The sequence below is a fragment of the Stereum hirsutum genome (genome assembly GCF_000264905.1).
Source record: "Stereum hirsutum FP-91666 SS1 unplaced genomic scaffold STEHIscaffold_8, whole genome shotgun sequence".
Taxonomy (NCBI): domain Eukaryota; kingdom Fungi; phylum Basidiomycota; class Agaricomycetes; order Russulales; family Stereaceae; genus Stereum; species Stereum hirsutum.
This window is the reverse complement of record NW_006763138.1, coordinates 1049163-1068999: the sequence shown is the minus strand read 5'-3', so window position 1 is coordinate 1068999 and position 19837 is coordinate 1049163. Positions and strand designations below refer to the sequence as shown.

Below are 19837 nucleotides of genomic sequence, written 5' to 3'. Positions count from 1 at the left end.
TAAGTTGCTGTCATCCACGACTGCATTGCTGGACCAAACATCCACCATATCTCCTCCCTGTTCTCTCGAGACCGGGGAACCCCTGATATTCTCTTTCACTAACCCAGAGAGTTAATCACTTGAGGCTCTGCCCAATTATCACATTTTTGCCATACCGTCGAGTCAGAAGGCAGCTTGAAGTTTCTGCTTCTTTACAGGTGAGTAATACGGTATATGAACGTCCCGAGCGCAATCTATATAACTTACCTCTATTATGCACGACGAAAACTGTTAGAAACCGCAGGGGAAATTGTGTTTTCAGAACTAGGACAAGAAACAGGACACCGATGGCGTCCGATCTATCCCGGTGGGTTCCCTTCTCCCCCGTGCCATTGTGTATGGTCATGCTGATGTTCCCAACAGGGCGAATTTTTGGCAGAATTTACGAAGTTCAAGAATCCCTGAGACCATTGAAAACGCAGGTGGTGATGTCGGAATGACCCTTCAAGCCTGCGATGACGAGATCGCCCGTGCTTGCGCGTACATCCAAGAGATCAGCGCACGGCGAAACAAATTCGTTCCCATCCTTCGACTGCCCTCTGAGATACTCGCGTCCATATTCCGTCATCTCCTCCCCGTGCTTGACGTTCCCTGTTGGAGCAACGCGGGAAGACGGGATCTCAACGAGATCGAGGATAGGACAAAGGACCTCATAGTTGTGAGCCATACCTGCAAATTGTGGCGCCAAACTGCATTGGAGTTTTCGGTCCTATGGACCACTATATGGATCAGTAACACTCACTGGATGAAGGAAATGCTTGATCGCTCCAAGGATGCTCCCCTCACAATCGTAGAGTTGCATCCGGTGGGATGGCGAAGCCCCCCGCCATTCCCTCAATGGACGCCCCCGTATGTTGAGGGCCGGCAGCACAACATAGAATATATCGTTCCAAAGTTGTTCGAGTCCAAGCAGGTCAAAGTATTGTCCTTATCTGTGCCCCTCGACAAATCGACAGAGCTCTGGAGAGAAGTGTTGAAGCGACCCGCCCCTCAATTGGAAACGCTAGAGTTATATGGAATGTTATCCCCCGACCCCAGCCCATTTTCCATACCGGAGGACTTCCTTGGAGGATACGCTCCAGCTTTGAGGGGCCTGGCCCTAGACGGCTACTTCTCACATGAGATTCTCTGGCGTGCCCCTATGCTCCACGGACTCGTCACTTTAAAGTTGATAGTGCAATTTACGAGTGACCCTGGCTCTAATTGTGTAGTGCTGCTGCAGGATACTCTTGATGCACTACGAAATATGCAGCAGCTAGAGACCCTCTTCATCACGTTCCCCTCATCTGCGTCCCGATCGACGTATCCTACCTATTTTGTTACCAGTCCCGGACAGGTCAACTCTCCTGTCGACCTTCCCCGCCTCTCATCCCTCACGCTGGCCGGTAATCTCGCTGATATCACTGAACTCACGACACGCATCGTGGTCGACCCGAGCGCTATTTTGGATTTCGATATCATTCTTGGACAAGACGAGCTCAACGATTCTCTATCGGAAAGACTGTCAGGGATCTTTTGTACTCCCGCTATCACCCCCATCGAGTGTTTGGAGCTTGTATTCTTCTGCAACACCGATGACAACCTCATACTGAAGTGTTGGAACCAATCCATACCCACGCACTTCGAAGAAATACCCAAACCCGACCCGCAGATAACTTTACACATCTCTATATTGTCAACAGTGACCACACCGGTTCCGTATCCGGATTGGTCGGATGCTGCCCGAATGCGTGAGCACGCCCAGGGGCTCATTCGTGTTCTGAGCCTGCTCTCGTCTCTTCTCCCCCTCGACCACCTTCACGATCTGCGATGGGGAAGTCGTTGGCGAGATCTTATCATGGCAACAATCCCTTTCGAGGAACGTACGTGTGTTCAGGCCTTGGACATCTTCAGCACAGTCCAGAGACTGGTATTAGAGGACGTACGTGGATATCGCGAGATATTGGCTGCCACAGCTTCCAATATCTCGGCACTTCCGCGTTTGAACAGCATACACTTTGACCCGACTGTTATGGCGAGGCAACATTGGCATCACAGTCAAAGTCTCACAGCGGAAGAAGCTCATGAGCTCGCAGAACTACTTCGTCGCGTTGTAGAAAAGCGAGACCTCCGCACTCTCGAATTTTGTGGTGCCGCCATGGATAAAGATTACCTCTCTGTATTCGAAAACAGTATACCACGGGTTTTCCCCTAGTATGCAGTAAATTACACCACTGCTGCAGCCCATCATGTTCTCTTTCAGTATTCGTCTCAAAGACTTTATTCAATAATCTACTTTCAGTACTTGTAGCACTCCGGTAGCACAGGGTAGGACACGTTATGGAAAATGGGGGTTTGAGTACATATCAAGCAAGGCCGTACCAAGGCACCATGTCTTCGTATAGCATATAATTAGATGTTCATCGGATCGATCTTATTGAACCTTTTCACCTGGTCTGTTTCTACCTCATTTCTCACGCCGTCGCGATACCTTCCGGTGACACCTTCCCTTTAAATTATCTTGCTGTTCCACCTTATGCACGGCCTTTATTCGAGAGTTGACAAGCCGCACGGTATACTATGGATGGCCCTTCAAGCACCCTGCCCGCAGCCGACTGAGACGTTCGTCCACTGCCAAGAGTTGATCATTCTTCCACACACTCCAGCTCTTGCAAAACCTTCGCCAACCCTGACCTCGGGTCCCGCTCCTCTTTGCTCTCAACTTCCAGGTCCCACTGCAATAACCTTCGACAAACTCGATCAGCCTCCTCGAGCTCGCGCATTTCTTCTGCAGTCATATCTTCATCTAGAAGCTTTGTGATCTCATGAGCAGATAGAAGGTCACTGGGCCGGGCGTAAGTTAGTAAATATCGGAGTGAAGTCGCAATATGGCATCGGTACCTGACGTATTGAGCTCTCTCCACAATGTCGTGGGGTATACCGAAGATTTCAGCACATCGGGCAGCTTGAGAACGTAGCGAAAGGCCCGGTGCAACTCTACGGCTAGAGAGTCAGCCTACTGGGAGGATACTAAAATCTTGAAGACTCCTACCTGTACAAGTATGTTATCTTCTCCCCATGACCGATCCTTCGAGATATGCTTCCTGTCTGTTCGGCCTCGTCAGAATGGTCGCTACCAATAATGACTTCCCCGTCTGCGGTCGTAAATAGGACCTCCATGTGGGCGTAAGTGATGGGCAGTAGACGAGGACTGAGTAGGTCGTCACGGAACAGGTCATGAAAGTGCGTTGTGGCGAGGACCTTTGGGCAATCGGCACCACGCGCAAGTAGGCTCTTGATGACACCGCAAAAGAGACCAGCGCCGTCTAATAGCGACAATGACCGTTAAGCAATCTCGGAGACAGGGCTAGAGCAAGGAGCTGCCGTGACAGGCAGAAGGTAAGGAATGTACGGACCTGTCGACAAGGTACCCTTCCCGAACTCATCGAGAAGTAGCAAAGAGCGCGATGTACAGTTTCGCAGGGCCAGAGAAACTTGGTTTAGATCTATCATCAGAGCTGACTGGGCCTAACGGAATATACATGCTCAGTGAGCTCTTAGCAACAGCAGGGATGCCAAAGAATGCATGTTACTCTTGATACGGATTCTCGGCTTTGGACACGAGTAAAGACTGGATCGACGAGACTGATTAGGATTGACAGACAAGTAATGAGGCGCAAAATCACTTTTATCCACAATCCCGAGAATGACGGACTCGGCGGGAACAAAGCTACAAACCGATCAGTAAGCAAATTCACTTTGAACGCAAAATGAAGTATTTACCATCCGATCTGCAGTGGAGGATGTTTGATTAGCTCTACACACAAAAAGAAAGAAGGCATGTCGCTCACTTGAGCCATGAACTGGATCAAGGCAGTCTAAGAGAAAGGAATAAGGTCTTGGACCAAGAACGGTCGCGGGATTCTACCGACTTGTTTCAAGTATACGCTCTGGAAAAAAGCTAGTAAGTATTATTCTGGAGTTTGGGAAGGGCCTCTTACCTTTCCGCAAGCATTCGCTCCCGTACACACAACGATACTGTTACCAAGTAGTGGCACTTCCCCACTCGAATCATCCTCATCTGCTCGTACATTAGGGTAGCTTCCGATGCCAGCACCACCGACCAGAAAAGCGTCATTCGGCACGAATGTATCCACGACTTGTTCCTGCAAAGGATGGCTGCCGAGTGCGAGATCAAAAAATAACACATCAGAATAAGCACTGCGTGAGAGGCGACCGACAGACGACTGACCGGCCTTGCTTAATCATGATAGTATTCTCTTCGCTCATCTCTGGTCTGGTATATCCGTACGCATTGGAGGCTTCAGCAAAGCAGAGAAGGCAGTCGAGTTCAGCACAGACGTCACAGGCGTGACTTATTGCTTCTTCGAAAACTAGAATCTTATCGAGTAGTACTTGACAAATCTCGATTTCCCTGTCTGTTGACGAAGATGAGATGTCAGGCTTCCGGCGTGGTGGAATATGGACGTACCGACGATGGAAGTATAGATGTCGCCAATGTGTGTATCGAGATCTACAAAAGGAGCCAATTAACAAAGCACGTCGAGGCTATTTCAAGGCGACTGGGGGCACTCAGTTCCTCACCGTGCATCTTATCCGACTTGAAGTACACATGGGACCTATACAGAAGTCAGTCCCTCAGTCGAGGAGTGCACGAGGTAAATGTACTGACTCTGACGAGAACTGAAAGGAACCGTGTCAACGGGAGAAACTGACGGCGAACTATGACTGATCGATCTCACCTGAAAGGTCCATCCCTCCATCACCACAATGCCATCACCGGTCTTCCACTCCTCGAGCAAAGGGATACATATGAGGTATCCCAGCTGAGGAAAATAGACTACGTTCAACGAAGATGCGTAGTCGGGCGAAACAGTCTCGCTGATATCTTCAGCGACTTTGGACTGGGGTAGAATGTCAGAATACGTTGAAGCACGCAGCATATTGCGGAGCAAATACTGACAAGAACAGCGTCCAATCCATGGTAAACATGTTTTCTGTTGTCGAGTTCTTCATCGATGTGAGGACGAACGCAGACTCTGCCAGAAACAGTGCTTTCCTCCCAATCAATCTATCGAAAGCCGTTAAAGAGAGCGTATGGACTATGGCGCAAGCGACAGCGTACCGTTTCATTTACTGCAGTACCCACTTCCTTGAAGCTAGCGATGTCCAAAACAGCCGTTAACTGCAGCAGGTCAGTACCAACCCTCGTCCATACCACGAAGACGATTATTTGTCATACCTTGTGCACAACATCGACACTGCCCCCCATGCTCAACTCCGTCAATGTATCCCGCAGCATTGCGGAATGGAATGTGAACTATAGTCGTCACAACAGTCCATTGGGCCTTCGTGAATCTGACTACAGAAGACCAACGGACCTTCACAAGACTAAGCCAATCCTGCGTCTTGGCTTTTCCAGACCTCAAAGCCGTCAAAATCTTCGGTATATTCCTGAACCCCTTTAGGTGATTGTGCATCGTATTCGCAGCGACGAGGTTCTCGGGACGAGTGAAACAATCGATGGCGTCATGCCGACTGGAAATGATGGAGATATCGAGAGATGGTCTGAGCAACCAGGTGCGGAGGAGACGACGACCGAGGGCAGTTCGTGTTTGGTCGAGGATGGCTTGGATGTCGTTATTCGTGTGAGTGAAGCTCTTGTAAATGAAAAAATGAGGTGTGAAAAGTGCCATACCGAAGAGCGATAGGCCCTCCTTCGTTTTGTCCGAATGGATGGACGCATGGCCTTCGTCGACAAAAATCTGCAAGGAGCTATGGTGGGCATATCGGTATTCCGACCTATCTGTCGAGCGAATGTGACGTTATGTGCAAGTTCATCCACTTACCACAGTGCATCGGAATTGATATACATGACAGCATCTCTTCAATGGCAATGTCAGAAATACGTGGACAGGTCAATGCAAGCAGACCCACAGTGTCAACGCCTGTATACCGAGAACCTCAAGACCAGCCACGCCTTCGTCGTCCAACTCTCCAACCGCCCGTTCCCGAGCCATCTGGTCGAGCAGCGCACCGATGCAGCTCACCTGTCCATAATAAATCCCTGCGCGCTCAAAACTACTGGAAACGAGGAGCCGGTAAAAGACTCACACATAGCGGGGCCGTGTCGACAGCGGCAAAGTTAGACATCCTAATCGATGCATTCCACCTCCTCATCGTGGGATCCCCATACTTATCTTTTCTCCTCCTCATGAACTCATAAGCACTCCTAGCATCAGAAACTGACCCCAAATCGGATCCGTCTGCACCCTCCTCTGCCTCCAAAGAAGAGAGAAACCCCAGGGATAAGAGGTGGTTGCGGCCTTTACTCGGAGTGAAATCTTTGTGTGGTCGAATTTGGAAGGTTCCGCCAGATGCATCGACTGTATACCCAGTATCAATGTTGGTGAAGGACGAATTTTGGGCGAAAATTAAGCATATATGCGTTCAGATGGGGGAAGGTAAGGGAGAACAGACCGTATTTCTGACAGACTGAGATGAATCCGTCGTCTGCTCTGGAGCTAGTGATGATGGCATCCGGTGAGGTTTGTTCAAACACTGTTCGCTCAGGCACGGCGAATGAGTTGATTGCGTCAAACTATGTAGGTACGGAAAAGAATAACTCACGCATCTTCGTCAAGTCGAAGTGAACGTTCTCCTCCGTGTCCTCGAGAACGTAGACAAAACGCTTCACAGGATCGTAGTATGCACACGCAAGCCGACTCCTATTTTCCAAGGTGTCATTACAAGGAATCCAGGCAAAATAAGGCGCATATATCATGCTTCGGATCAAGTAGACGCACCCCGAACAATACGCTGCCAAATATGTCTACAAAATGACACATCTCGTCAGCGCATACAAACTCCCACCACGATAAGCATATATGCGCACCTTATCACCCCTCATATCCTCCTCAGAGTCCTCCTCAGTCTCCCGCATATCTGTCTCTTCATCAGGCTCCGGTGTGGCCCCATCCCACCTAACTTTCTTCCTCCGATTCCCCTCTTCTTCTTCGTCCAATGCGGACTCAATATCAGCATCCTGTTTGTTTGTAGTCTTGACTGAGGTAGTCGAGCCGGAGGATCGAGCTCGCTTGTTACGGGCCATGAGAAACGGCTCTGAGGGGGAGGGACACAGCGAGAGTGGAAATCGCGGAAGGGAGCAGAAGGACGCGCCGCGCGTCACCCGAGGCGCACGTGATCGCGATTACGCCACTGTGGCACAAAACAGCCCCTTTACCATCCGGCTTCGAACGAGATTCGAGCTCAACGGAGAACAGGGCTCGTTACACAGAGCATGCATGATACATGATCCTGAACAACGACCATACCTCCCTCCAAGAAGTCAATTCCCAGGAAAGACCATTCTTCCTTCTTCATGTTCCCACATACTACATAGGCAGTAAGTGGACACGACGGCTTTCTCGCGATCGCGTTGTCTCCGGATCATAAAAGTGCATACCGATACAGGATGCTGTATGAATGTTTCCACCTCCCAGCGCAGGCCAAGGTCATAGATGAAGACCTCAAGGCCCTCATAAGCGAACAGACGCTCCCGGAATTCCCATAGCTTGTATGCATGTTCGACTCACGGCCGTCATCTCCGGCGACGCGAGCTGGGGGGGCAAAGACTTCAGGTAAACAGAAAGCTTAAGCCTGGGATTGGTTTTTGGAGTGGAGCGGATATGCGATAACGATGTGATAAGATGGGAAAGAGACCGGTAGTATGAGGACAGACAGCGAACAGATGAACGGTGAACGAACACAAGCGAGGGAGACGCTCATTTCTTAACCTTCAACAGCTCATTCGTCAGGTCATCGCCGGTCACTGCCATACAGGAGAAGGATCAGCGAAAAAGCTTATAACTATCGATTGAAAGTGGGGGCAAAGTGGAGGTGAAACCGCGTACCGTTCAGCATGAGCGATTGCGAATCGAGCATGACCTTATTCCCAGACGCAGCCAGCAAGCTCGCGATATCCCGAGCGGCCTCCAACCTTCTCAGTTGCAAGAAGCCCTTGTTACTCCTCATGGCCTCGCCAATAAGCTCAGCACTCTTTGCCTCTCCCTGTGCCCTGACAATAATAGACTGAAAAGAGGAGCGGGGAAGCGTTAGCACGGACGGATGGACGGATGGAAGGGTGGATCCAGTTGAGATCAAATTAGGCAAGGGCGGACTTGCCTGTTTCTCTTGGATAGCTTGATCCACGAGGAAAGCCGCTCGGAGAGCCGTTTGTTGGGCGACCTGATCGAATTCGGACCACGATGCACGAGGGGGGACGAATACGGAAGAGACTCGGGAGTGAGAAGCAGTTTCATGGGCATGGTGTGGGGTAAAAGGTACAGTACCTGCTTCGCCTCGACGGCGTGTGTGAACTCTGGCGAGAAGGTGACATGGGTGATGGAGACGTCGTCTAGGACTATATGGAACCGTAATGCCCTCTTCACCAAGTTCTCTCGCACGAGACGCGAAACCTAGTTTCGGACATGCTCTTTTAGAGTTGCTAAACGGATGGAGAATCAGAGGGAAGTGGGTCCGCACATTTTCACGCTGTGTGATCAGTTGACTTGCGTTGAACTGAGCCACAACACTCTTCAGAACTTCATTCACGATCGAAGGCAACACCCGTTCGTCATAATCCTGTCCAAGTTCCCTGTATATTGTTGGCAACTCTTTCGACTCCGGCCTCGATAGCACACGGCAAGTGATGTTGACCATTTGCAGGTCTAGATAACACATAGACTGCTCAGGATCGAGTCAGCGAGATTCTGGGATGTAGACGGACCTTTTGTGCCGGTCAAACTGGCGATACTACGTGGTTTTGCGCGAATGTCGAAGAGGATAGGTGTTTCGAACCAGGGAAGCTGGAGGAGCGGCTAAGAATATGAGGCAGGCATAGGGAAGTAGTTCTAACCATTAAATGAGTCCCTTCTGGGTAGACATTCTCCTTGACACCGTTTAACCTGTGTTCAGTCAGACGCGTACAGGAAACGAAGACATGACAGTTCTTACCTCGTGTATTTAATTGCACGGTGACCACCATCGACTAAGCAGCGTTCAAATATCAGCAAAAATACGAGTCGAACAACCCTTTGTACGCACCGTTAAACAAACTAGCATTCAGAGCCAGACCACCAGCAACCAGAGCAACGATGAGACCGCCTCCCGCAAAGAAACCTCTCGGTGGGGTACCACGAGGAAACCCTCCACCACCTCCACCACCACCACCAGCGGCCTTCTGAATCTGTTGCGCAAACCTTCGGAAGTCGTTTTGGTTCATGGTGAATGAGGGACGCGTAAGACTGAGAGGAAGAGAGGTCGAGGTCAGCGAGCGCGTCGGCTCCAGAGCGCAATGCTGACGATCTTCGGCATTCGGATGGTTCCGGCATTTGCCGGCATATGACCTCAAGGTGTTTTAGCAAATACCGTATTTGATTTTCTTGTACTCCTTCTTTTGCATCTCGACGTTCGACGACAACTTGAAGCATCGTTGTCTGTCGACCATTCGAACATTCGGTATACACGAGTACTGACGAGATAGTGTAATAGTACTCGTTTTAGAGCTGTACACCATGATTGCCTCAAGCACTGACACCCTGAGCAGCGTGGTATGTCCTGCCTTTTACTTCTCCGCAACAGGTTGTAGACCTGACTTTCACAACACAGCTCGGCTGGATCTCAATTGCCTGCTGGTAGGCTGTATCGCTCGTAAAACAGGATTAAAAGACTCAGCTTTAACCAGGGCGGTAGTCTACTCTCCGCAGATACTTGAGAACTACCACCTCAAGTCCGGCGAAGGCCTCTCCGTATACTTCGTGCTTATATGGCTCGCAGGTGACATCAGTAATCTGGCCGTGCGTGTGTTTCGGCCCTTGCGGCACTCTTTTCGTACTCGCCGCAAGTTAACTCATGTCTCCTTTAGGGTAGCATCCTTGCAAACCTCCTGCCTACAGTGATCATCCTAGCCGCATACGTTAGTCCTTTTACTCCGTAAAACTGACTACCCTCCGGATGATCGCTCAAACAAGCTCGGACTTGTTGCCGGGCATGCAGTATAGCACCTGCGACATCATCCTGCTCTTTCAAATTTACTACTATCGGAGGACGAACAAGAAAACCCGCCTTCCATCGGGGGCTACTGCAGAGACCGATGTTGCCGAAGACACCCCTCTTCTCACAGCAGAAAGCGCTGCTCGGAGCACCATCACCACCACCACCACCAGCCTGAAGCGTAAAATACTGCAGTATTCTGCGGCAATTACATTCATCTGCGCCGCCGGTGTGGTGGCGTGGGCGATAAGCGAAAAGATGGACGATGGTTCAGAACCTTCCGACCGCAAGGAGGTGCTCGAGTGGAAGAGTCAACTACTCGGTTGGCTGAGCGCCATTCTATTCTGTGAGTCGAACGAGTCCTACAGCTTGTTCAATGAAAGAAGCACTGATGAAATAGCGTTTCGCCGTAGTGGGGGCTCGTGTACCGCAGATACGTGAGTACCACGGTGCATTCGATCCGTTCACGACTTCATCTCAACAGACTTGTAGGGAAAAACTTCACGACCAAGTGCGAGGGCCTTTCACCGGGTGGGTAATACGGCTGCCTGTAATCCACGAAACAGAGACGCTGAATGTTTGGATTAGGACTGTTCACTTTCTCGATTATGGGCAACGTGACGTATGGGCTATCTATCATCGTAACACTGCAAACGATGGAGCAATTCGTGGCGAACGCCGCCTGGTTGGCAGGTGAGAAAAGACGTACCCGACTGCTCCGTAGGAAAGCCGCTGATGGGGATGTCGTTATATAGGCAGCCTTCTGACTGTATTCTTGGATGTGTTTGTGGGTGTTCGCCCTGCTTACGAGTGTCCGTCCTCGGCTCATTTGATTCCTCACAGGTGTTGTCCCAGTTTTTCTACTACCGGAGCGTGGAGAGGGTGTACATGGGCGAGGAGCGGAGTGCTGTAGCGTAGATAGATATTTATGTGTGCGTGTATATGAAGAATACAAATCGAACGAAAGAGCTGGAAGGTGTGGTGATAAGGTGTGTTGGGTATGCCCGGGAGTGCGGCGTGGCTCTTGGGATACTTTGTTGGGCGGCTTTGTGGGTGGCCTCGTTGCAGCCCTCGAGGCATATGTTTGCACTCTTTCGAGACACGTTGCAGGTCAGCCCGGGCACTCGACGCGCTTCTGCAGTCCTCGCCACGCTCGAAAGCCGACATGCTTTCCGCCTCGCTGTCCGCCTCGTGCAGAGAATGTCACCCTCCCAGCCTTTATCATCCCCGCCTACAAAAACCCAGAGTCTCCCGTCCGACGCCCGCCCAGGACGCCCTCCCCCGTACACATGTCCCCCGCCAGAGGTGAGTGAGCCGACGACGACGACACCGCTCTTGCTTTGTTCTCCGTCGCCCTGCTGACATCCATCTCGTTTCAGTCTGAACCCGTCTCCGATCACCCTTCCTTGTCCTCCAGCGGCCCATATCGAGCTAGCAGCGCGAACACGAGGCAATTCGGTGCCCTCCTTAGCGTTTTATCGCGACGCCAGGCCACAGCCGCATCTCTGAATTTGCAGCAGTATAAGGTTGCATTCGGTCGACAAGGCTCTCGTGCCCGCCCTCGCCGTGTCTTACCTTGAACCTCTCCATTTCTGCCGTCACGATGCCCAGGTCTCCCCTTATTTATGCTTCTCTCACCAAAGGACCAGATTCGATGGCCTACACCGCGTACGAACTGCCTTCACCTCCGCGGAACAAGCCATCCGTACCATTCATTCTCCCTTCCCCAGAATCCACCATGTCCTCCCATCCCGCGCCCTCTTTCCATAGGCGTGCCGTACCAGTAGACGTCTTCACGAAGCCGACGAACAGTCACCATCCACCAAGAAAGTCCGTTTCGCGTTCGGTCAGTTCATGTGGCGCGAGACAGGCCCGCGGTGGCGCTGGAAGCAGCAGCACTCGGGTGGCGGACGCGTCGATACCTCATCTTCGAGAGGCCCTTTCCACTCTCGAAACGAAGATGGCGTCCCTCATGAGCGAACGCGACGCGCTCGAATCGCGTCTCGAACAAGCCGTTCGTCTCCAATCGCCCATTCAACGTTTGCCTAGCGAACTCCTCGCCTCCGTATTCACGATCGGCGTCCTGGACATGCACGAAGAAGACCCACTGATGCTCTCGAATCTCATGCTCGTGTGCCGCTACTGGTCCGACGTCGCCACCAACACTCCCCTCCTCTGGTCCCGTATCGTCGTCGGAAACCACGACTCGCTCGAGAAAGCCCGACGACGACTCTCGCGCGCGAAATCCGTTCCGTTGGACGTGAGCATCAGTTTCAGCCCACAGATGGATGATGGAGGCGCGACGATGGAGAGTCTAATTCGTGCGATGGAGATGCTGCACCCTTCAATTCCGAGATGGAGGTCCTTCCGGCTCTCGGTTCCTAATCGGCCTCAGGCCCATGCGGCGCTTAGTCGATGTCGCGAGAGAGCCCCTATGTTGGAGCTGTTACAGGTGAAGATACACCATTCGATGCAGGAGGATCTCTACTCGTCGGCACCGTTGCCGTTGTTCGGCGGGGATATTCCATCATTGAGGACGTGTTCGTTCAATTCCTTCAATTTCGGGTGGGATACGGGGATGGTGAGCGGGTTGAGGGTGTTGGAGCTGGGAGGGTATTGGAACGGGTATGCACCGTCAGTGTCCATCATTCTTACCATCCTGCGTTCATGTCCGGATCTGGAAGAGTTCGCCCTGCGGAATATGTCCGACGTCGATGTAGACTCCATCGCGATGTTCGAACGCGACTCCTCGGGTGCCACCGCCACACATAACGCCTCTTCTCCCAATGCCATATCAACGTCGAATTCACGGCATCGGTCCTACTCCTCACAGATCGTTCATCTACCACGGTTGACAAGATTGTCGCTTTACTATGCTGGTATCCACCGAGCGCGGTCTATTCTCAGTCAGGTGGCGTTGCCGTCCTTGGAGAGGTTAGAGCTATGCTATATGGACAATGTGACGCCGATCCTGAAACATCTGAAGCGACAATCTTCGTTTACTTCGTTACCTCTGCGACATTTGAAGATTGAGGTCTCATTATATAGCGAGATGGATCTCGTAGGGTTTTTGTGTAGGACGTCGTCGTTAGTCAGTCTCGAGCTGGTGGATGTAGAGGACTCGACCTCGAAGTTGCTCAGGGTGCGTCTTTTTTTTACCACTAATATCCGTCGGTATCTAAAATCTGAAACGGTTCAACAGTCCCTTTCGACGCCCTCGGCACCACAATCATGGACCTGTCCCAAGCTCGAGCGATTAAGCCTCGAGGGATGTACATCGTTCGACTGGGATGCCCTCCGCACACTCGTCGAATGTCGTCTTCCCTCGACACTTTCTCAGTCTCCATCCCACTCATCCACCCGACCACGAAACTTCCTCTCCATCCCCACACCACCATCACCATCCAACCCCGCGGCAGGTTACTCCAACTCCACGACCCCAACACCTCTCCGCCACACGAGCCTCCATTCGTCGTCGCACCCGCCTCGGAGCGTTCCGTCGCACGTCAATTACCCCTCACATCATCCACAACCTCAACCCCAACAGCAGCAGACACAGCATAATCATGGAGGAATGGGAAATCGGTCGCATAGCGCTCCGCCGAAGACGACGATCCCGGGCGTGTGGCCCGTGAGACTGAAGAGCGTGGATGTGACGCGGTGTCATCAGGTTAGTAAGGAGATGGTGCAGTGGTTGAGGATGTCGGTCGCGGAGGTGAAGTGTGATGCGAAGAGGCCGTGGGGGGAGTCGACGTTCTTGTGAGAGTTTCGACCGAGCGGGAGGGAGGGAGCGAGGGTGGTGGTTTGATGATCGATGATTAGAGGAAAGGGGGATGATGAGGCCACATTGAAAGTATTATTTTAAAGAGAAAGAGGAGGAGGGAGGGAGGGAGGGAGGGAGAGGTGTTTCTGTAAGTACTGTACCATTGCTATCGGAAGACTGACGGACAGACCCATCCGGCACGTCACATCCGTCCATTGTCCATAATTTCTATCCTGGCGATACCCATCCACAACTACCGACGCACCCAAACCTGCATCCGCACCTACTCACTTATCTGTTCGATGTCGACCTGCTCGTACCTACCCACCAGATCCCAGACCACTCATCTTCATCCCATTCAATCCTATTTAACTCAATATTCTTTTATGACTCGTTTTCCTCTCAGTCTTTTCCTTGCTTCCTTAACCCTAACGTTCATCACGATCTGTTACTTGTACACTATCTCCAGCCCTCGTGGAGTCATGGCTCGGCTCCTTAGACTCATTTATTCGTGTCTGTATGGTGATTGAGTGCGAGTGGTGATTGAGAGCGAGTGGTGGCAGGCAGGGGAGAAGGGAGACGCTGGATCATTGGACTGGATACTGCTTCATTCCATCATGCTTTCGTGCGTTGCGTTTTTGCTGTGCATACTTACTCACCTCCTCGCTTGGATTGGATCGGATTTACTTCCTTTCCGTTATACCCCCAAGCAATGCAATACGAGTTCACTCACACAAAGGTTGACTTGAATCTCTCTGTTCTCGTGAGTTCATGGTAAGGCAAACAATATAGCAGCAACGCGCCCCCAATGCGACTTGCATAAGACATGGCCACAGATACCACACAGCCGTCAACCAACCCTACCACCCCCGATATCACCTCACCCATTCATATAAGCCAACATCTCCCTCCTCCTCTCCCTCTCTTTCCTCTCCCTCCTCTCAAACGCCCTCCTCCCCTTCCCCTCCATCACCTTCCTCCTCCGCGTCTCTTCGCCCCGCTTCACATGTTCCCGCATCGCCGCGGCGTTGTGCGTCACGCGTTTGACGGAGGAGTGGTAGGGGCCTTCGGTTTTGGCTTTGAGACCTATTCCGAGGCGGTCGGATTTGAGGACGGTGGGGAGGGGGGTTAGGAGGGATGTTTGGGTTGCGTGGTGAGAGGTGGGCGGGGGGGAGGAGGATTGGGGTGCGGTGGTTGTGGGTGTGGAGGTGGAGGTGGCGGCGGAGGGTGAGGGAACTGTGGCTGGGTCGTCGTCAACTTCGGACGTGTTGTGCTCGGAGTCGGAGTCTGACTCTGACTCAGATTCAGAGTCGGACAAAGTGAGGTCGATGATTTCTGTCTTCTTGACTTCGATGATATCTTCATCGCCATCGTAGACGTGCTCCTCCTCTTTTACTGTCACTCTTTCTACCTCTCTGCCCTTCTCCTTCCCCTTCACCTTCCCCTTCGCCTGCTTACTGTCTCTATTGTCCCTCTTTACCCTCTTCCTCTCCCTACCATCCAGCTCATCTTCCTCCCCCTCCAATCCATCTCCACAAGTATCAGCCAGCCTGACCGCACCCACGCCTAGCCCCTCACCCTCCCTCCACCCCCGACTGTGCAGCATCGCCCACCCCTTGTTCGAAGGTCCCAGATGCAGAAATACCGGTGGTTTAAGTGGTTGGGATGTAATGGGTGGATCTCGTAAGAGTATGTCTGCGAGGGATGTCGTTGGGATCGGAGTGGGTGGCGCGGAGGAAGTGGAGGTTTGAGCGGATAGAGCACGAGAGATGAACCAGTCGGAGTTGGTACGACGTGGATGGGTAGATGATGGGCGAGAGGTAGGAGCAGAGATACTGGAGCTGGAGGCAATGGGCTGAGATGGCGCTGGTGCGGGGGTGGTTGCTGTCTGGGTCGTTTTAACTGTACTGGTGTTATCGCCAGTAAGATTACTCTGTCTTAGTGATTTATACCAGTCCGCAATGCCACCAGATCCGCTGGATGAAGCCTTTGGCTCTTCTTGTAGTGAAGCAAGCCCTTCATTCCATGGGTCATAAGCAATAGTCGCAGGAACGAATCGAGGTGCATTCGCAAGCCGTCGTCTGACGCCGAATGGCTGGATCTTCTCCCAAGGATCTTCCTCTGGAAGTTCAGGCTGCTGCTCGTCGCCTTCAGCGAGCTGGCCAGTTTCTCGCTGAAGACGCTCTAAATCACGGTCTCGGTTGTAGTGTGAGCGAATGTAGTATGTCGTGGTGGCCATGATGGTGGTTGGAGAGAAAGGTGTGTGTGCCGTGTGCCGTGTGGCGTAGCGTCTAGCGAATGTTTATGTGGCCCAAATCTCCGTCAAATTCGTCAGCGAGTGCACAGAATTAGAATGAATGGCGAATTCAACTTATGGCGCTCAATCACCAGTCGACCTATCGGCCATGGCACGCTTTTCTTCCCTCTACTCTTACCCAGTTCTTTGCTATCTTGAAGTGCCGTGGATATGACCAGGCATGGGGCAGGCTCTCAAGCCAGTGACGAGGACCAGTCGGCGCCTCTAGTGCGGCAAGACTCACAAGCCACAAACTATGGCTCTCTCAGAACTAATGTCCATTCTTCGAAGGGAAATGCTTCTCAGCGGTCTTTACATAGAGGCCTGTCCACTCGCCAGGTTTCTATGATAGCTATCTCGGGAACAATTGGGACAGGTCTGTTTTTTGCATCCATATCCAACTATCAGCCCCTGTTTCGCGTTCAGGGTGTACGCGAACGGACATGCTCATCTCGCCGTCTGAACAGGTCTTTTTCTGGGTACCGGAAAGTCTCTGGCCGAGGGCGGTCCTGCGAGCATGCTCATCTGCTATGTTCTCATTGGATTTATCGTCTATGTCACCCTCTTGCTCCTTGGAGAAATGGCTACCCAGTATCCAGTCGCAGGTACGTTACATCTCGCTCCATCGTTCACCCCTTGGGCGACTCTCAATGGATTCCACACCGTTTGCATGAGGTGCAATCCTTCTGCTTTGGATTCATGAGCGTTATTGTTTGCCTCGCGGATCCCGTTGGGGCATGTTTGAAACAATACCGTGGCCCGATATGCTCCCTCTTTCCCATCGTCTTTGCATTTGGGCGGCGGCAGAGGACCCTCTAGTCGTGCAACGTTGCTGCTTACTCTCACGACGTACAAGTCCATGATCCACTCACTGACACACCATAACGGCAAATTGAGATGTCACCGGGACTTCATCTACCTATCCAGCTCCATTCATACACTCCACACCTTCGTATTCCTTCTTACTCTCCAACTCTTCCAAAGAAGCAACCTGTAGCGCTTGCTGATTCACAATCCCATTCGTCTCGTAAAGGTTCCTTCAACGCCTACGCCACACGCTTCTTCTCTCCCTCTTATGGCTTTGCGCTCTCCTGGAACTACTGGTTCAACGACGCCGTATCTGTGGCCAGTGACCTCACCGCTGCCCAACTCGTCCTCGACTTTTGGAACGTGCCGCATCCCTGGATCGTCAGCCTCGTACTTTGGGTCTTTCTCGTCGGCGTAAACGCCACACACGTGAATGCGTATGGCGAACTTGGTATGCACATCTCCATTTTCTCCAAACGTTGGGCGTCAATATACAACTGACCGGCTGTTGGATCCGATGTGTAGAGTACTGGCTGTCTTTCTTGAAAGTGGCAACAGTAGTGGTCTTCATCATCGTTGGCATCGTCGTCAATGCCGGTGGCAACCGCGAACACACCTATATCGGTGGGCAAAACTGGCGAATAGACGGCGCGCCGTTCCATAATGGATTCGCCGGATTTGCAAAGGTGTTTGTGACCGCTAGCTTTGCTTGTATGTGCTGTTCTCTGTCATGAGTAGACATGATATTTCAGTGGCTGATATGCATTATTCATCCTAGTCGGCGGTACGGAGAGTTTGGGAATTACGGCTGGTGAGACGAAAAATCCTAGTAAGAACATGCCGAGAGTCGTCAAAATGGTGTTTTGGCGGTGGGTATGGTTGCCCGTGGACCATAACGACAATATGCTGACTTGTTTTTACAGCATTTTGTTCTTCTACGTTCTAAGTATCCTGCTAATCGGACTCAATGGTCAGTCCTTAGCAATGCATAAATGAGTACGCCATTTGTCTTCAATCCTGACTGCCTGTGTAGTACCCTGGGACTACCCCGGTCTATCGAGTAAGAGCACGACGACCTCGCCATTCACAATCATTTTCTACGAAGTCGGGTCTAGTACGTCTCCCATTGCCTCCGCGTCATACGTTGCCCTTTATTGACTCTAGTCATTTCATTCTTCAGATACCGCTGCATCCTTCATGAACGCCGTCATCCTCACCTCTGTCGTATCCGCCGGAAACCACGCCCTTTTTGCCGGAACACGGGTGCTATACTCCCTCGCTTCAGCTAAACACGCGCCTCCTTTCTTTGCATGGACGACGCAGGCAGGTGTTCCCCTCCCAGCATTGTTAGCGACGAGTAGTATTAGCGCACTCTGCTTCGGGAGTAGTTTTGTCGGGAGTGGTGCGCTTTGGGGGTGGCTGCAGAATTTCGTCGGGGTTTCGAATCAGGTGTGTCATCTCGTCTTCTTTGGTTGTTGTTTGCTCCGTTCTTGTGAGCTTTAGTTGGGCTGAGATGAGTGATTTGTAGATTGCGTGGGTGTCGATTGGAATAGCTTCGTGGAGGTTTAGGAAGGCGTGGGTGCAGCAGGGCCGACCGCTTGAGGAGCTAAAGTTCAGAGCGAAGTGGACATGGGGCTGGGGTCCTCCTTTTGTCGTACGTCCTCACATCGTCATACCATCCATCAAGACCACTAAATCTCAGAGTCACCGTTCAGGTCATCACCGTGATATGCCTCATTCTCAGTATGTCTGAATTCTTCGCTCAAAGACTTGTCGGGATGGCACAGCCCAAGTAACTGACTATTGTTATTGCATAGTTCAAGGCTGGTCGTCCTTCGCACCGACGTTCGTAGCTCTGGACTTTGTCTCGTTCTACATCGAAATACCCGTCATGCTCTTCCTCTACCTCGCCTGGCTCCTCATCCGTCGTCCACTCCCATCATCCTCCCTCCCCTCCCTTCCCACTTCCGCACCTCATCCCACACAAACACAAGAGTCTCCTTCTGCCGAGGAAGATCCCGCCTCGCTCTCAGTCATCCGCCAAACGGAGCACGAGCGCAAAGGACAGAGATGGGCGAGATGGTGGTGGTATAGTGATCTTGTGGATACGAGGACTGTGGATCTGAGGGCACAGGAGTATGAAGAGGAGGAAGTGGATAAGGTCGATGATGCGAAAAGGGAGGATAGGTTACGTGGAAAGTTGGGATGGGGGTGGGAGGTTTGGTATTGGGTCGTATAAAGTGGCACAGGGTACGGAGGAATGAAGGTCGCAGGTGGTATATATCAAATGGAGATGGGACGAGGTGGGTATTTTTACCTTGTAGGGAATATTATGCTGGTCTTGCTTAGCTCTTCCTCCATCGCAGACAGGCGATCTCGACCGGGTCTCACTTGGGAGGATCCGTATTCATAACAATAGGGAATACTAATGCATAGCCACCAGGCACTTTCTGATTGACTTCGACCGGAGTAGGCAAACGCACTCTTGACGGTGTGTCGTGACTTGCATCTTGCATCAAGTTGCTATACCTTGTGGAGTTCTTGCGCAGTTTAGCGCCGTTCAGAATACTGCAGACACCGCTTCTTCGCTGCTTATTTTTCTAAGACTGTATAGATGCGATGCAAATCGGTTCATGGTTTGGAGCGTGTTTCAGCAATGCAGAGCTCCCGAGAAGCTCTCGATATGCGTACACTCTGACGGTAGTATAAGTGTAGATTGACAACACAAATTCCCTTCCTTTGGTGGGCGAATCTATCCCAAGACAAGAAGTCCGTCATGGATTCCACGGCAGCTCAACATCGCGGTGCATTCATTCCTCTTAGTGTCATATCTCTGTTGTATGGTGAGTAGTATCGTTAAAAGGGAGATGTACCGCTAA

General features: G+C 51.7%; 7 protein-coding genes across 7 annotated transcripts; 4 read left to right on the top strand and 3 right to left on the bottom strand.

The window, feature by feature from the left end:
* Window positions 1-326: 326 nt before the first annotated feature.
* On the top strand, window positions 327-2370 carry STEHIDRAFT_139839 (uncharacterized protein; the record flags this gene model as incomplete). Its single annotated transcript, XM_007304876.1, has 2 exons — window positions 327-346; window positions 403-2370. The coding sequence occupies 2 exons, from the start codon at window positions 327-329 to the stop codon at window positions 2231-2233; spliced, it is 1851 nt and encodes a 616-aa protein (XP_007304938.1). The 3' UTR covers window positions 2234-2370.
* Window positions 2371-2484: 114 nt separating this feature from the next.
* On the bottom strand, window positions 2485-7036 carry STEHIDRAFT_80241 (uncharacterized protein). The gene is made up of 26 exons (XM_007304622.1): window positions 6903-7036; window positions 6670-6764; window positions 6520-6600; window positions 6154-6425; window positions 5977-6089; window positions 5889-5924; window positions 5738-5814; window positions 5421-5668; window positions 5282-5359; window positions 5165-5224; window positions 5003-5110; window positions 4782-4943; window positions 4712-4722; window positions 4624-4658; window positions 4511-4552; window positions 4271-4457; window positions 4020-4197; window positions 3951-3968; window positions 3870-3896; window positions 3802-3809; window positions 3705-3748; window positions 3612-3649; window positions 3435-3546; window positions 3071-3344; window positions 2920-3015; window positions 2485-2862 (listed from the first exon to the last, which is right to left on the bottom strand). The coding sequence occupies exons 1-26, from the start codon at window positions 6980-6982 to the stop codon at window positions 2664-2666; spliced, it is 2679 nt and encodes an 892-aa protein (XP_007304684.1). The 5' UTR covers window positions 6983-7036; the 3' UTR covers window positions 2485-2663.
* Window positions 7037-7686: 650 nt separating this feature from the next.
* STEHIDRAFT_169061 (uncharacterized protein) lies at window positions 7687-9376 on the bottom strand. Its single transcript, XM_007304875.1, has 9 exons — window positions 9145-9376; window positions 9055-9088; window positions 8957-9005; window positions 8828-8906; window positions 8584-8768; window positions 8391-8516; window positions 8224-8286; window positions 7953-8130; window positions 7687-7870 (listed from the first exon to the last, which is right to left on the bottom strand). The coding sequence occupies exons 1-9, from the start codon at window positions 9320-9322 to the stop codon at window positions 7824-7826; spliced, it is 939 nt and encodes a 312-aa protein (XP_007304937.1). The 5' UTR covers window positions 9323-9376; the 3' UTR covers window positions 7687-7823.
* Window positions 9377-9614: 238 nt separating this feature from the next.
* STEHIDRAFT_157575 (PQ-loop-domain-containing protein) lies at window positions 9615-11010 on the top strand (the record flags this gene model as incomplete). The annotated part of the gene is made up of 10 exons (XM_007304874.1): window positions 9615-9650; window positions 9709-9734; window positions 9785-9896; window positions 9965-10015; window positions 10096-10438; window positions 10506-10529; window positions 10585-10623; window positions 10681-10785; window positions 10848-10879; window positions 10936-11010. The coding sequence occupies 10 exons, from the start codon at window positions 9615-9617 to the stop codon at window positions 11008-11010; spliced, it is 843 nt and encodes a 280-aa protein (XP_007304936.1).
* Window positions 11011-11746: 736 nt separating this feature from the next.
* Window positions 11747-13855, top strand: STEHIDRAFT_157574 (uncharacterized protein; the record flags this gene model as incomplete). Its single annotated transcript, XM_007304873.1, has 2 exons — window positions 11747-13234; window positions 13295-13855. 2 exons carry the CDS (start codon window positions 11747-11749, stop codon window positions 13853-13855), a joined length of 2049 nt encoding a protein of 682 aa, XP_007304935.1.
* Window positions 13856-14659: 804 nt separating this feature from the next.
* On the bottom strand, window positions 14660-16094 carry STEHIDRAFT_147584 (uncharacterized protein; the record flags this gene model as incomplete). The annotated part of the gene is made up of 2 exons (XM_007304872.1): window positions 14660-15850; window positions 16049-16094. 2 exons carry the CDS (start codon window positions 16092-16094, stop codon window positions 14736-14738), a joined length of 1161 nt encoding a protein of 386 aa, XP_007304934.1. The 3' UTR covers window positions 14660-14735.
* A 228-nt stretch (window positions 16095-16322) lies between these two features.
* STEHIDRAFT_98392 (uncharacterized protein) lies at window positions 16323-19347 on the top strand (the record flags this gene model as incomplete). Its single annotated transcript, XM_007304871.1, has 12 exons — window positions 16323-16527; window positions 16619-16756; window positions 17185-17409; window positions 17484-17669; window positions 17737-17827; window positions 17882-17928; window positions 17992-18072; window positions 18139-18407; window positions 18487-18612; window positions 18674-18701; window positions 18776-19261; window positions 19325-19347. The coding sequence occupies 11 exons, from the start codon at window positions 16323-16325 to the stop codon at window positions 19195-19197; spliced, it is 1818 nt and encodes a 605-aa protein (XP_007304933.1). The 3' UTR covers window positions 19198-19261; window positions 19325-19347.
* Between the last annotated feature and the right edge of the window lie 490 nt (window positions 19348-19837).